The following is a 12,789-nucleotide window of genomic DNA, read 5'->3' as shown; positions in this document are numbered from 1 at the left end:
CAAAGAAAACTATGTTACCACCAGTGTTCTGATCCTTCTTGTTGCTAAACTAGAAATCAGTTTCCTCTTCTTAAAAATATTATGAACGACTTTTGTTTGATTTCTAAATTTACGTTTTTGTCCTCTGGTGTAGAATATTAAAATAACCTCATGAATTGTGTAATTACATTTTTGCCCTTTGATATATCATTAAAATTACAATTAACTTTTTTTGTTATTCTAATATTAATTAAAATATAATAATAGTAATAACGAAATATTAATAACTTAAAAATAATCTAAATTGAAATTAATTCTGGTTATTGAATTTTTGTGGATGAAATTAACAACTTAATATATTTTTTATATTTCTTCTTAGATTTAAAAATAATAGTATTTTTCCTATATAATGTTATTTGAAAAAAATAACTATTATCTTGATATTATTTTTCATATTAATTCATAAAAATAAATCATAGTGATTGGACTACCAATATTTTCATTTTAAAAAATGCGTTTATTATTTGTAGACTCCAATTTATGCATCAATTTATAATTGATTTTTAATTTATCATGTTTTAATTTATCATATATACACACGAACGATGCAATCATCACCTCAATGGCCTGCCCCAACATATAGTTATTAAATATATATATATATATACACACACACTATTCATGAGATCTAGGACTATATTGCAACGATCAAGAACAAATTAATAGTTTTATTTTTTTGGTACATTCAATATTCAAAACATACAAATAATTCAAATTTGTTTCATGAATGAAAGCTTAATCAAGCAATTATTTCTATCACGTCGTCCTGCATGTGACAAATTCCATGCTGTAATTTGGACCCTAACAGTAATGCATGCAGCTTTATCAATCATCACTGGTGGGCACAATGAACAAACTAATTAATGATTGTCTCCGGGGCTTGGACCATCTGAACTCTGTTTCACCACATGGCCAGAAGCTTTAACATTAAAACCATCCCTCCTTCCTTGTCCTCGGCTTGGACTGGGCTTCAGAGTGGCATTGTGGGGAATATTTTGAGGAGCAGCATGCAAAGTGCGGGCTTCTGTGGTAGGAAATGGCAAAACCAAGCTTAAGATGAATATGACAAGGACAAGGAAATGACGAGCCTGAAATAGTTTTCTAGCCATGGATGGATCGATTAATGCTGGACGTGGAAAGCTTAAAGAAGGTTTCTCTCTTCTGTTTGTGTAGAGGAAACTGGGATGCGAAATTGGGTATTCAAGTCTGGTATTTATAGCGAGAGATTGAAAGTTTCTTCGAAATACCAGAAAGAAAAGGTTGGGTAGAAATGGAGGAAAAATGCCAGGTTCAAACACGCATCGGAAATGTGTATGTTGCGAAAGGAAACTCAGATAAGTTGAAAACTGTTGGGGGGTGGAATCTAATCTTGGTGTCTACTGGCAACTTTGAAGATGGAAAAGTGGAAACTTGAGGTCATGATCTTGAGGGGAGAAAACTGAGATAAACAAATTTGAACTTAAAAGATTCCGTTCCAACTTGATTATTTGACCAAATTCTTCCTTACTGCAGTCTGCATTCGCTAATATCAAGTCCCATGCAGTATCTAAGCTGTTCGAACATCATCGTAGCAATTTTTTTTTTTAAATCCTAACATAAACATCCTCAAAATTTGGCAAACCCTGAAACAAAATTGTTTTTCTTTTAGCAACAGGCTAGGATTTGCCTTACCATGACATTAGAAAAAATGCATGGGAAATGGGAGTTGAGCAGAAACTCATGTGTAGCATCAAAATGACGAAAAAATTCTATAGATTTTCAAACAAGGTTTTTTGAGTCAAATATGGAGTTTGAACCTAAGAAATTGAAAGTTTGGACGGCAGCTAAATGATGACCAGCCAGCTAGAAAAATTGAAGTGGCAAAAAACTCTTTCAAGTCTTCTTTGCTTTTGCTACTTTGCAAATGCCTCTCTCTCTCTACAAATTAAGACTAAAATTGTTGATGTCAAAAATTGCACAACAATCCAAAATGGGAGAAAGTCATTTCCAGTCCGCTACGACGATTTGGGCCTCAATCGATGGTCTAGAACTCCCGGCATACGGTTGTGCATACGTCTATAGTCATGAATAAAAAATAAATATTGAGAATGTAAAAGAGAGAGAAATACATAAATTTATATGGTTCGGCATAAAGTATACGTCTACGAAATTTTTGCCACTATAATATGTTTATTTACAGTCTCTTATAGTCTTTCATACTCTATGTACAATGGAGGTTAGAATTTTTATTTTTATTTTTTTGTGGAGGTCTTGGAGTTGATGAAACTGAAAAAGAAGTTGAAATTGAAGAAAAAGTTGATTGAAATCATCTGATCATTTCCTTTTATATATCCCTCTTTTCGCATACCCCTCTTCAATGCGACTGAAAATTCATCCAATGAAATTTCTTCAAGGAACTATTTTCAGGAATCAAAAGCAGAGATCATATTCAAAAAACTACAGTGGATAGGTAAGAGAAGAGATTGGAATCAGAGCATTGGTCTTTTGGTGCAGTTCACAGGGCTAGACTTTGGCCTGTTCTATTAACAGTTGCGTTGAAAATGGTGGCGGAGTGCGATGATGAGATTCATGCAACTTCATGAATTGGTTATCTTTTGATTCCTTTCCCCTGCCGTTTATTTCAGTTATAGGTTTGTCCATAAAAGAGAGAAACGTGCAAGCTAGCGTAGTGACGACACGACAGATGGGCAACAACCAAAACTTGCAGTTAATACTACGAAATGGACCATTCAACAATCCGAAAATCCAGCAGTTCGGATTTTCCGAATCCAGCGGAGATTGATTCACAATAAATTTGAGTATAATATTGTGAATATAATATTGTGAATAATAAGGTTACTCATTATCTTAATTTTTTCTTTTTTTTATTATTTTTTAATATAATATTCGATAATTAGAGATTATTTATTATATTTTAAATTTTTTATCTAATACCACGTAATAGAATGAAGAGAGAATAATGATAAGATAAATGATGAATATATTTTTTTTTATTGTAAATTTATAAATCTGACATAATTTTACACGAAATGTTAAATTTATTTACAGTGTAAATAGTTTTACAATACAATATAACATATTAAATCATATTTATAAATTTATTATTATAAAAACTAAAACATTTATCTATTTAATTATTCTTATCTAAGAAGAAGTTAGGAGAACAATGATGTTAATTTCTATTTTCTCCACAGCCAACGAGGCTGCCGTTATGCCTCCCTATTGCTCCTGTATGATGAGTAGCATTACGGATTTAGGAATCTCTCTTTCTCCTCTCTTTTCTGCAAATCTTTCTCGCAAAAAGTTTTGATTTTTCCATTTTGGAAATGTCATTGGGACAGGCGGCTGAAACCTCCCCAACGGTGAATGACGACGACACTCACGATCTCTTATTCGCTAATAGAGGTTGCTGCTCATGGATTCGGTGCCTGGGCTCCGCGCCAGGCTCCACCATTGGATCATCTTGGTGGGAGCGAATCAAGAAGGCAGAGAGTGAGGACCGGTGGTGGACCCGAGGGTGGAAGAAGTTTCGAGAGTGGTCTGAGCTCGTGGCCCGTCCGAAATGGAACACATTTGTTCACCGGTTCAACAAAAACTGCACTGGATTGGAAGCGTCCGATGGGCATGGGAAATTCAACTATGATCCTTTGAGTTACGCACTGAACTTCGACGAGGGGCTGGGGCAAAACAACCATTTGGATGAGGATTATTTGGGCCGCGACTTCTCGTGCCGATATGCTTCAATTCCAGCTTCAGCTAAGTCGTCGATGGATTTGGGGAAGGACGCGCCAGTGTTCACGTGACTGGCCCGATGGTAATGGAGGCGCTTTAACGTGGATCTTAGCTCCGATGCTGGGGGAGAATCACAGGGAGGCAAGAGCAAAGCGCGGTTATTTTATTGATTGCCTTTTCTTTTTCTATAAAAATAAATGATAAAACACGTCACATTACATAATCATATTTTAAAATAAACGATAATTTAATAAAATATTTTATAAAAATAAAGTTATTTTATAAAAATATCCTCACTTTAAAACATGTATTGTGTGAGTATTATTGTTCCTTTCTACATTAGTCACAACCTCGCAAGTGGTCGGTGACACATAAGGTGCTCTAAATTTCTCATACTAAGAAATTTTAATAAATTTTCACCCTTTCATAAAAAGAAAGGGAATAAAATGCATGTGATTTGTATATGGAAGTTTGGAGGATTGTTAATGCAGGTTGCAGTAATATATTAATTTTATTAAGAAAAAAAAGTTATTCTTAACAACATTGTTGACGTGCGTGATAGCTAAGCTAATCAATATCTATTATGTATACAAATGTTACATTTATAGTATTATGTGTAACAAAATATTTTTTACATGATTGTGTTTGCTTGAAACAAAATTATGCCACAGTTCAAACTTGAGCGCATTTTACTTGTATGAAATGATTTTAGACATTCGTGTTTCGTTTTTCTTGCACCAGCTCATTGTGGAAGCTTAATCATATCAAGCACTGAAAGTTTCATGTTCTTTTAAAGACGTGGTGATTGAGTTTGAAGCCTTGTGCTGCACTTTCACCATGGGAAAGTGATATTTAGCCACTAGTTGTGGTAGATGAGATGTCATAAGAGATGATTATAGGCACTTAAGGTTTTCTAGAGAAGGGAAAAGTCACATTAATGTGTAGGGTCGCTTATGTAACTTTCAAATTTCAATGACATAATGAGACTTTTAAGTGTTTTTTTCTTTCTTTCTCCCTTCTATCTTTAACCAATCTCGTACAGCAATTTTATGACTTTTGATCAAAAACTGGAAGATTATGGCACTCAAAAATTTGGCATAGATTAAAGTTATCCTAATGAAAAATTCTAAACATAAGTCTCACACCCTGTACACCTATTTAAAAATATATCATTTTATTTTTTTACCCACGTAATAAAAATGATTCCAAACATGTTTGTAAATAAAATAAAATATAAATATAAAATGATATATTTTTAAGTAGGTGCGAGACTTATTAATAGTATTACTCTATTTTATACGGTTCGAGCAAAGATTGGACAATTTATGATAGAAACTAGTTCTTAAAATTGTACAAAACAAGGAATTCTGAAAAGTGCACGTGCCCACTCTATGGCAACCTCAAACAAAGTTTTATTCCTTGTGAAATCTGCCTACTCCTAGCACGAAAGTTGTCATTTTTGCTTATGATTCTCACTAAAGAACAAGCTCGGCTTGCTTTTAATGCCTCTTGAGTTTATCTTCCACCAATTTTGCAGTCCCATTGATGTGATAGGATGCTTGGACGAATTTACGCCCTCAAATTTTCTGTTCAAGGGAACAACTCATGAGAGACCCAACACATGGAGACATTCCCACAAGGGAAAAACTCAAGGCTGGTCTGGTCCAATAACTATTGGCCATGTAGGAGGTGCAGCCTCCAAACACCTCAAAATCTTTCATTGTCCTTCCATTCGCAACCCCCTTTCTTAAGAGTTCTCCCCTTCCATTCGCAATCCCAGCCCCCTTTATGAGCTTTCTCTCATTCCCAACCCCTTTCGTTCATCATCCAACACGATTTCGACGAAATCAACTCATCTCATGCAACTGATCAACTCATCTCACATAACTGATTTTCCCACCCCCTCCCTCTCGCACAGTCTTCCTCTTGAGTGGATAAGTTTTCGATTTATGCATTTCACATGTCATTTTTTGTTGAATTTTAGAGTTTGATTTATGGGTTTATTTTTAGATTTCATGCGATTCTAAGATTCGATTTATGCATTTTCTTGTGGGGATCTCTTCCTTGTGTTGTTTGAAGATTTTGCATTTTGATTCATGGATTTTGTAAGACAACAAAAATGAGGAACTAAACAAACAAAAATTTTTACCTTTCACTAGAAACGAGAGCCCGACAAATATTTGAAAACCAGATCGTATTGTAGAGAGAGAGACGAATAGATGAGGAGAGTAGGTCACGTGGGTAGGGGAAAATCCAAATAAACTGTTTTTATCACCTAGGTGAGGGTGCAAATAGAAAACTGTAGAGACATATGTGGCAACCTTCAATTGACTGGTGTAAAAATTTACTTCCCACCCGATCGACTCCAAGTGCTACCCTTCCCACAATAGCCCCAAGCAAGCACTCATCCCACAACCATCTACTGTGGGTTGTTTTCCAACTACAGTTGCAGATCCCAATTTCCACAATCCTTTCCTTCTCCGACTTTTGAGTGGTCTCAACAAGGTAGGGGAACCGACAAGCATGGGCAGCTGTGCTCTTGTATGATCCAAAATTCAACACAAACTTTTATAATGGAAGGGTTCTTTTTGATTTGACAACACTTGGTAGTGGTTGCAGACTACTACTTGTGTGTTTCTTTTTCTTCTTTCTCATCATTTACTCTTTTCTTTTCCCTTCTGGAAGCCTCTAGGGTCACTGAATTCTATTTTCAGTGGAGATCTTGTGCTATAGGAGCATTATTGTACAGGGTTTCTGTACCTATATCACGTAGTGTTGTTTTGCTGTTCTGACTGTTTTAATCCTCCATCAGCCAAACATTTGGTCCCAACGCCCCTTCACACGCTTCAATAGTTCAATGAATTGCGAAATGCCTTGGTTGCAGTGCAGCAGCTAGATCATCTTCCCAATAATGCACGAACATATAAAATATCAAGAGAATGTTGAAAGACAGGAAGCATTGGTGCATGGCTATACACAACACAAGATATGCAAGTGGACCAGACTCGCATTGGCAAGCGAGTTCTATCAGCAAAAATAAGCAGATTTAACTCTTATGCTATTGATAATTACCAATTTCGTCCACAGGGAGACGAAAGTATCTCCATTTTGTCTCTGGGGTGGTGATCAGTTCACTCCCAGCCAAAATAAGGACAGGAAAAAGGAGAAGAGGGTGGCTATTCACTTTAAAGTACTTGAACAGCAAGAATGTGGAGTCCCTTTTTAAAGTAGTTGAACTAATAATTGGTTGGTATAGCGTGTGCTGCATTAGCCTCTGTAATGGTGGAGTTGGTAACATGGTATTTACGATCTACCAATTACCCTGACCACCCACTCTCTTGAGATAAAAAAAATAGAAGCAACAAGAAAAGAGAGTTACCGTAGCCATTATACTTACCAAGGAAGCATCAAAATCCCTACTTTTATGTCTCATCTTTTGTTTTTCTTTTTTAATTTTCCACCCCCGCCCCCTCTTTTCAATTCCATTTTTACCGTTTCTTATATAGATCCAGAGTAGAGACACCTTAAAGTTGATGAACTTGAGCCCAACCGATCTCACCACATTTGAAATTAAATGAGGAAAATTTGAAAAAAGGTTCATTTCAACAAGGCAACAAGGGATGGTAGGAAGAGTAAAAGTGAGACCACAGGTCCCCACAGCATTGCCAGTACTGCCAGTTTTTTAATCAAAGTTCTCAAGACACGGAAATGAAGATTCCATCACACAGCTTTCATGGATCCCACCACCACTGCCCAACCCAAAAAGATCAAACATCGCAACAGATTATGTTTACAGTCCCCTCGAACGAAAATTTGAAAAAGGAGACTGAAAAAATAACCCATGCCTATATAGGTAAGAAAGCAAGAGCACTTTTTTTTTTTTGAAGAGTTGGGGCCACATGTCCAATAGTGACCCCTCCCCAATTTTATTCATAAACTCTCACTTATAGCCGAGGAAAACCGTGGATATAACAACACACTTGGGGCGAAAGCAAGAGCACTTGCCCCTGACTAAGCTTGAGTTTTCCTTTAAAAAAGGTCCTTGTCATTGGGGTTCCCTTCACCAAAACAAAAAATCTTGAGAAAGAGAGAACCATCTCAAACATTCAAACATAGGTTCACCATATAAATGTAATTTTTTTTTTTGGAAGGGGCAGGGTGTGTTGGGGTTGGGGTAAGATGAACTTTAATTTGAATCGTTTGATAGCTAGACGATAAATTTGTTGGGAGAGAATAAACCTAAAAGATTATGAGCTTCAAGTTCCCTTAGACGCTTAGAATGAAACAAAAAAGTCCTCCAAGACCAATTGTTTGGCTTGAAATTGGTATCAATATGTTTTGTGATCTTGTCTACAGAAAAAAAAACAAAAAATTTGAGATGAAAAATGAAACTAATTAGGTGGTAAAGTTGAGTAGAAGTTTTGACAGAAACATGTTAAGATGAAGCGCCTTTATAAGCCATTTCAGTCCTTGCTTGTATACTTATTAGTCTGCTAAATGGAATTGGTTCTAACAAATCAGGTGACTATAATTCTATACCCACGTTCCATGGATGACATAACCATCAAACTATATATTCTTTTTCAGTTTTTTTCCTCAGAATGTACCAGTTTACTCCCACCAAGATGTTTCCGCAAGTCTGGCCGTTGAGATCATTAAAATTTGTAAAGGCACGAATATGCATACATACATACATATATACTCACATATACAAGGAATTCTTCCTATATTCCATTCATACTCTTTTAGTAAATAACAGAATCAATCTAAGCAGATCTTATAATATCATCCCTAAGAGCCTAATATAAGAAAAAGATGTCATACAATCATCATATGCCACAACCATTCATCATAATCGGTGAATTACCATCCTAAGTAATTTTCGGCAAGGATAGCTTAAGCATAACAACCTTCAACCAATGGATGAAATCATAATAGATGAACAAAACGATGATGCAAATACCTTTCATGTCCCTTGTGCTTTACTCATCCGTGGCAATTCCATATTAAGAGAAGGAGGCATGCCCATCTGGGCATCTGAGGAACTTGAAAATCTGCCTTTCTTTGACCACTGCCAGATCTTGGAAACAGAATAGCTCTCGCCTTTGGTCACAGTGCTAATTTTCTTCCCTTCCACACCGTCATGAACTGGGGAATTCCCTTTATTTTCTAAACCGTTTATGAGTTTTATATCATGGAGTTGTCGATCATGGCACAAGGCAACCTGGAGGTCTGAATTGCCAAGTACATACTGATATGATCCCATTGAATAACATCTTCTTGCATCTAAATTACTGCTACTTGTCTCTCCCTCTCCAGCTTCCCCTGTCCCAACATTTAGCTGCTTGAACTTACCGAGTCTCACTGGGAAAACCCCCTTTTCAACAACAATTTCCTCCATTTCCAGAGTCTTCCCAGAAGTGTACCGATTTTCACCATTGCCAGACCACCCATCTTCTCTTAAATCATCAAAATCAAAATTTGGGGTTTCAACAGAAAACTCGGGAGTGAAGAGGGTTCCTCTACAAAGAGGACATGTTGAATTTGATAGGAGCCAGGTGTCTATACAATTGATATGGAAAGCATGGCTACACATAGGAAGCAATCTGAGCTTGTCCTTTCCAGAAAACTCACAGAGACAAACGGCACAATCAAATGGCTCTTTGAGTCCGACTATCTCCTTATACTGGAAAACAGGAAGAGCATCTATAAATGCTTGATCTAGACCAGAGTCATGGAGATGGAAGAGTTGTTGTAGCTGTCTCTGTAGAACATCGGAGCTTGAAATTTCTGGGTTTCTACTGGATTGAGTAGATGCTGAGGAAGATGGGTGCTTTACGAGAAATCTAACAAGCAGGTGGAGTAGACCAGAGATGAAAAATAGTACGGCCAGAATTACGATAACGAAAAGAAGAGCTGGACTTATTCTAGTACCAGATGATGAAGGAGTTGATTCTTTATGAAAAGTGCCAGTATACGGAGATGAAGATGAAGGAGAAAAAGGAGGTGGGTAGCTCAAATAACCATCTTTTTGCTGGAATTGATGCTGAATCCAAGGCATCTTCAAATGGGTTTGCTTCAAAAACCACTTTTAATCACTTATGCTCTTTGTACTCTGACATCCCAAAGACCACATGGGTAAACTTGTAGACCATGTGGTAGAAACACCCTGCTCATTCAAACATAAACCAAACGAAATTCGAGGCTATCAAAGTTAAAATAAAGCGTGGCTTGCTGTAGATTGATTCAAAACCCCCTTAAAAATTACAGCCTTTGCAATCAGATTCCAGAATAGTTGAGGGTGGTAGCCATTGGCTGTGTAATACTTGCAATTTGCAAAAGCATTTTCTTATTGCACCCACGATTTTAGATGAAAGGGAAGTCGTTGACTGAGCAGTAATAACATAGTAGCCCACATATACATATGAACAAAACCTGAACTTACCTAACTGGATTCTGTGAAGTCCACCATTTGTGCATCTTCGGAAGTTCTCGAGAAGTATAATGTTCTTCTAGCGGAGAACCCTAAAGACACAGACTTTTCGAGTCACTTATATAGCACAAGAAAGTAAAGTGAAATGGGTCGGAGAGACCAAAAAAGAAAGAAAAAAACCTATAAGGTTTCAACTTTCGGTACAACAGAAACAAAGGTACAATGGTGGCAGCTACAGTGGTTTCCAATGTGAGTTGCACAGAATGCCAAAAAAGATCTTTGCGCGTGGTATGAAGAGCGCGTGAGAGTTGTTTGGTCAACTACAAGCGACAAATCTCCGATTTAAAGTGAGCCGTTTACCTTCTGGCTTCTACAGTTCATTGTGGGTTCCGCTGTGTTATTTTTTGAATTTCAAGGGTTTTAAGCGGAGATACTGTGATAGATATATAAAATAATTTTTACAATATTTATTGAAGATAATTGTTACATATGATTACATAAAATAAATTTATAAATTAATATAATTTATTAAATTTATTTTATAATAAAAATAATTTTATAATTTGACATAACATATTAAATCACATCAATTTATAGATTTATTTTTATATAATCACTTTGTGATTAAAATATTTTTTTTTATTAAAATTTCGAATAATATTACATAAACATGATATCATATTTATTAAATAATAAACCTTAACAAGAAATAGAGTATTTTGAATCCTATATGGAAGATGAATTGCACACTCGAAAATACCCGGAATTTTTACAAAAAAAAAAAAAAAAAACAAAGCTGAAATCATGAAAACCATGAACATAAAAAGCCAACATCGTATGGAAAATGCTTGGATATATATGCAGATGGTAGAGAAAATAAAAATGACAGTTTTGTCAATCACAACTTAGGTTATATTAATATTAAAAAAGAAACTCGGTGTCACATTTCGTGAGTACCTTGGATTAAGATATTACTTGTAGTTGTGGGTTATTTGATATAATGAATACGTGAATGGTTTTTTTTTTTGTCTTTAATCGGAACTTTAGGTACTGGACAAGGATGTTTGGACGACATATCTATGTAGTTAGTAGTTGAATATTTGGGACGGATAATTAAGAAGGAAGAGGTGAGAGGCCGGCAGATATATGGCTATTGGTTCAATCATTTATATGTATTGTATTGTTAGTGTATATTTTATTTTTATTTTTTAATATTAAAAAAAAAATTCATAAATATACTAATAATAACTTTGTAAACATTTAAAAAAATAGAAATTATAGTTACAATTATGAGTGTACAAACATCGTGCATTCACTTTAAAAAAAATAAATAAATGCATAATCTGTATAAAAAAAAAATTTTAATAATAAATTCTATTTTTTTAAAATGATTGTACAACGTTTGTAGACTCTATAATTATATGTAACATTACTTTTTATGATGATATTTAATAATTTTTTAGCTCTTTCAATTTTAGAAAATTAATAAAAAAATTTATCAAGGATGGTCCCTGAAAATCCCGCCACAATCTTTTTTTCTTTCTTTCTTTCTTTCCTCCACGATCACAGGAGTCGGTGTCCAAAGAAATATTTAGGGTCAACGTCCGTTTGATAGTTTGTTTTTTCCTTTTTTTTGTAACAAAGAAATAAATAAATGGGCCAATATGGAAGGTCAATGTCATGAATAATATAATCGTGATATAATGCAAGCCAGCCAGTTTAAAAAGGTGATGTTATTTAATAAGCATTGCCCTGAAAATAAATAAATAAATATTTATTAATATAGTTTTGAGTATGGGAAAGTTGAAGTCTTGGGTTGGCTGGGCGGTGAACACTTTCTACTATTTGAAAAAACATAGAAGATAGAATTAGCATATAGACCCATTATATTTTAAATATTAGATGTTTAAGATCCATTCACAAGTCCACCTTCTGCTCTCTTTTTTTCCCTTTGCCATTTGTCTTTTGGGTTTTGCAATAGATTAGAAAAAAAAAAAAAAAAAAAAAGTCATCTCATCATCCAAAAGAAAATTTCTAAAGAAAATAAGGCCTCGTTTGTATACGTAACTCATCTTAACCCACCTCAACTCATCTCATCTCATCATTATAATTTTTTTAAATTCTCACATAAAATATAATAAACAATTTAACTTTTTTAAATTTTAAAATTATTTTTTTAAAATTTCATACAAAATATAATAAATAATTTAATTTTTATTTTATTATTCACAAATCATTTCAATCCTCTCAATTTATTTGTGAATCCAAACCATTCCTAAATGTATCGGGCTAAATCATCCTGTTTCTGGTCTTGGCCTGCGCCCCAGCCATCTTAACATCTGGTCTTGGCCCACGTTAGTGGCAGAGCCACGTGCTTCTGTCCCTAAAATTTTTTTACGAAAAACTCTTCATTGCCCACCCGAAAACTTTAAAATCTAAAATTTAAAATTTAAAATAGTTATCATAACCAAGCCCAGTAGCCCATAAAAATTCTAATAAAACCTTATTTTTCCTCAAAAGTGCACCAAGCTACCTGTTCTCTCTCTTCCAAGAACATTTTTCATATATTTTTACCCACAAAAGAA

At 34.9% G+C, this 12,789-nt stretch overlaps 2 protein-coding genes across 4 annotated transcripts; one reads left to right on the top strand and one right to left on the bottom strand.

Moving 5' to 3' along the window:
- Window positions 1–3,214: 3,214 nt before the first annotated feature.
- On the top strand, window positions 3,215–4,061 carry LOC108992894. Its single transcript, XM_018967615.2, has one exon. It carries the CDS (start codon window positions 3,366–3,368, stop codon window positions 3,840–3,842), a length of 477 nt encoding a protein of 158 aa, XP_018823160.1. The 5' UTR covers window positions 3,215–3,365; the 3' UTR covers window positions 3,843–4,061.
- A 1,871-nt stretch (window positions 4,062–5,932) lies between these two features.
- LOC108992889 (RING-H2 finger protein ATL46-like) lies at window positions 5,933–10,388 on the bottom strand. 3 transcript variants are annotated; one of them, XM_018967603.2, is made up of 2 exons: window positions 8,735–10,388; window positions 5,933–6,672 (listed from the first exon to the last, which is right to left on the bottom strand). In XM_018967603.2, the coding sequence occupies exon 1, from the start codon at window positions 9,830–9,832 to the stop codon at window positions 8,738–8,740; it is 1,095 nt and encodes a 364-aa protein (XP_018823148.1). In that variant the 5' UTR covers window positions 9,833–10,388; the 3' UTR covers window positions 5,933–6,672; window positions 8,735–8,737. The 3 variants fall into 3 exon arrangements, with proteins under 3 accessions (XP_018823148.1, XP_035543232.1, XP_018823149.1); XM_035687339.1 differs by having other exon boundaries at window positions 5,933–6,663; XM_018967604.2 differs by lacking the exon at window positions 5,933–6,672 and having other exon boundaries at window positions 8,427–9,940; window positions 10,217–10,387.
- Between the last annotated feature and the right edge of the window lie 2,401 nt (window positions 10,389–12,789).

The sequence above is a fragment of the Juglans regia genome, chromosome 1, assembly GCF_001411555.2.
Source record: "Juglans regia cultivar Chandler chromosome 1, Walnut 2.0, whole genome shotgun sequence".
NCBI classification, from domain to species: Eukaryota; Viridiplantae; Streptophyta; class Magnoliopsida; order Fagales; family Juglandaceae; genus Juglans; species Juglans regia.
Note: the sequence above shows the minus strand (reverse complement) of the source record. Positions and strands in the feature narration are given on the sequence as shown.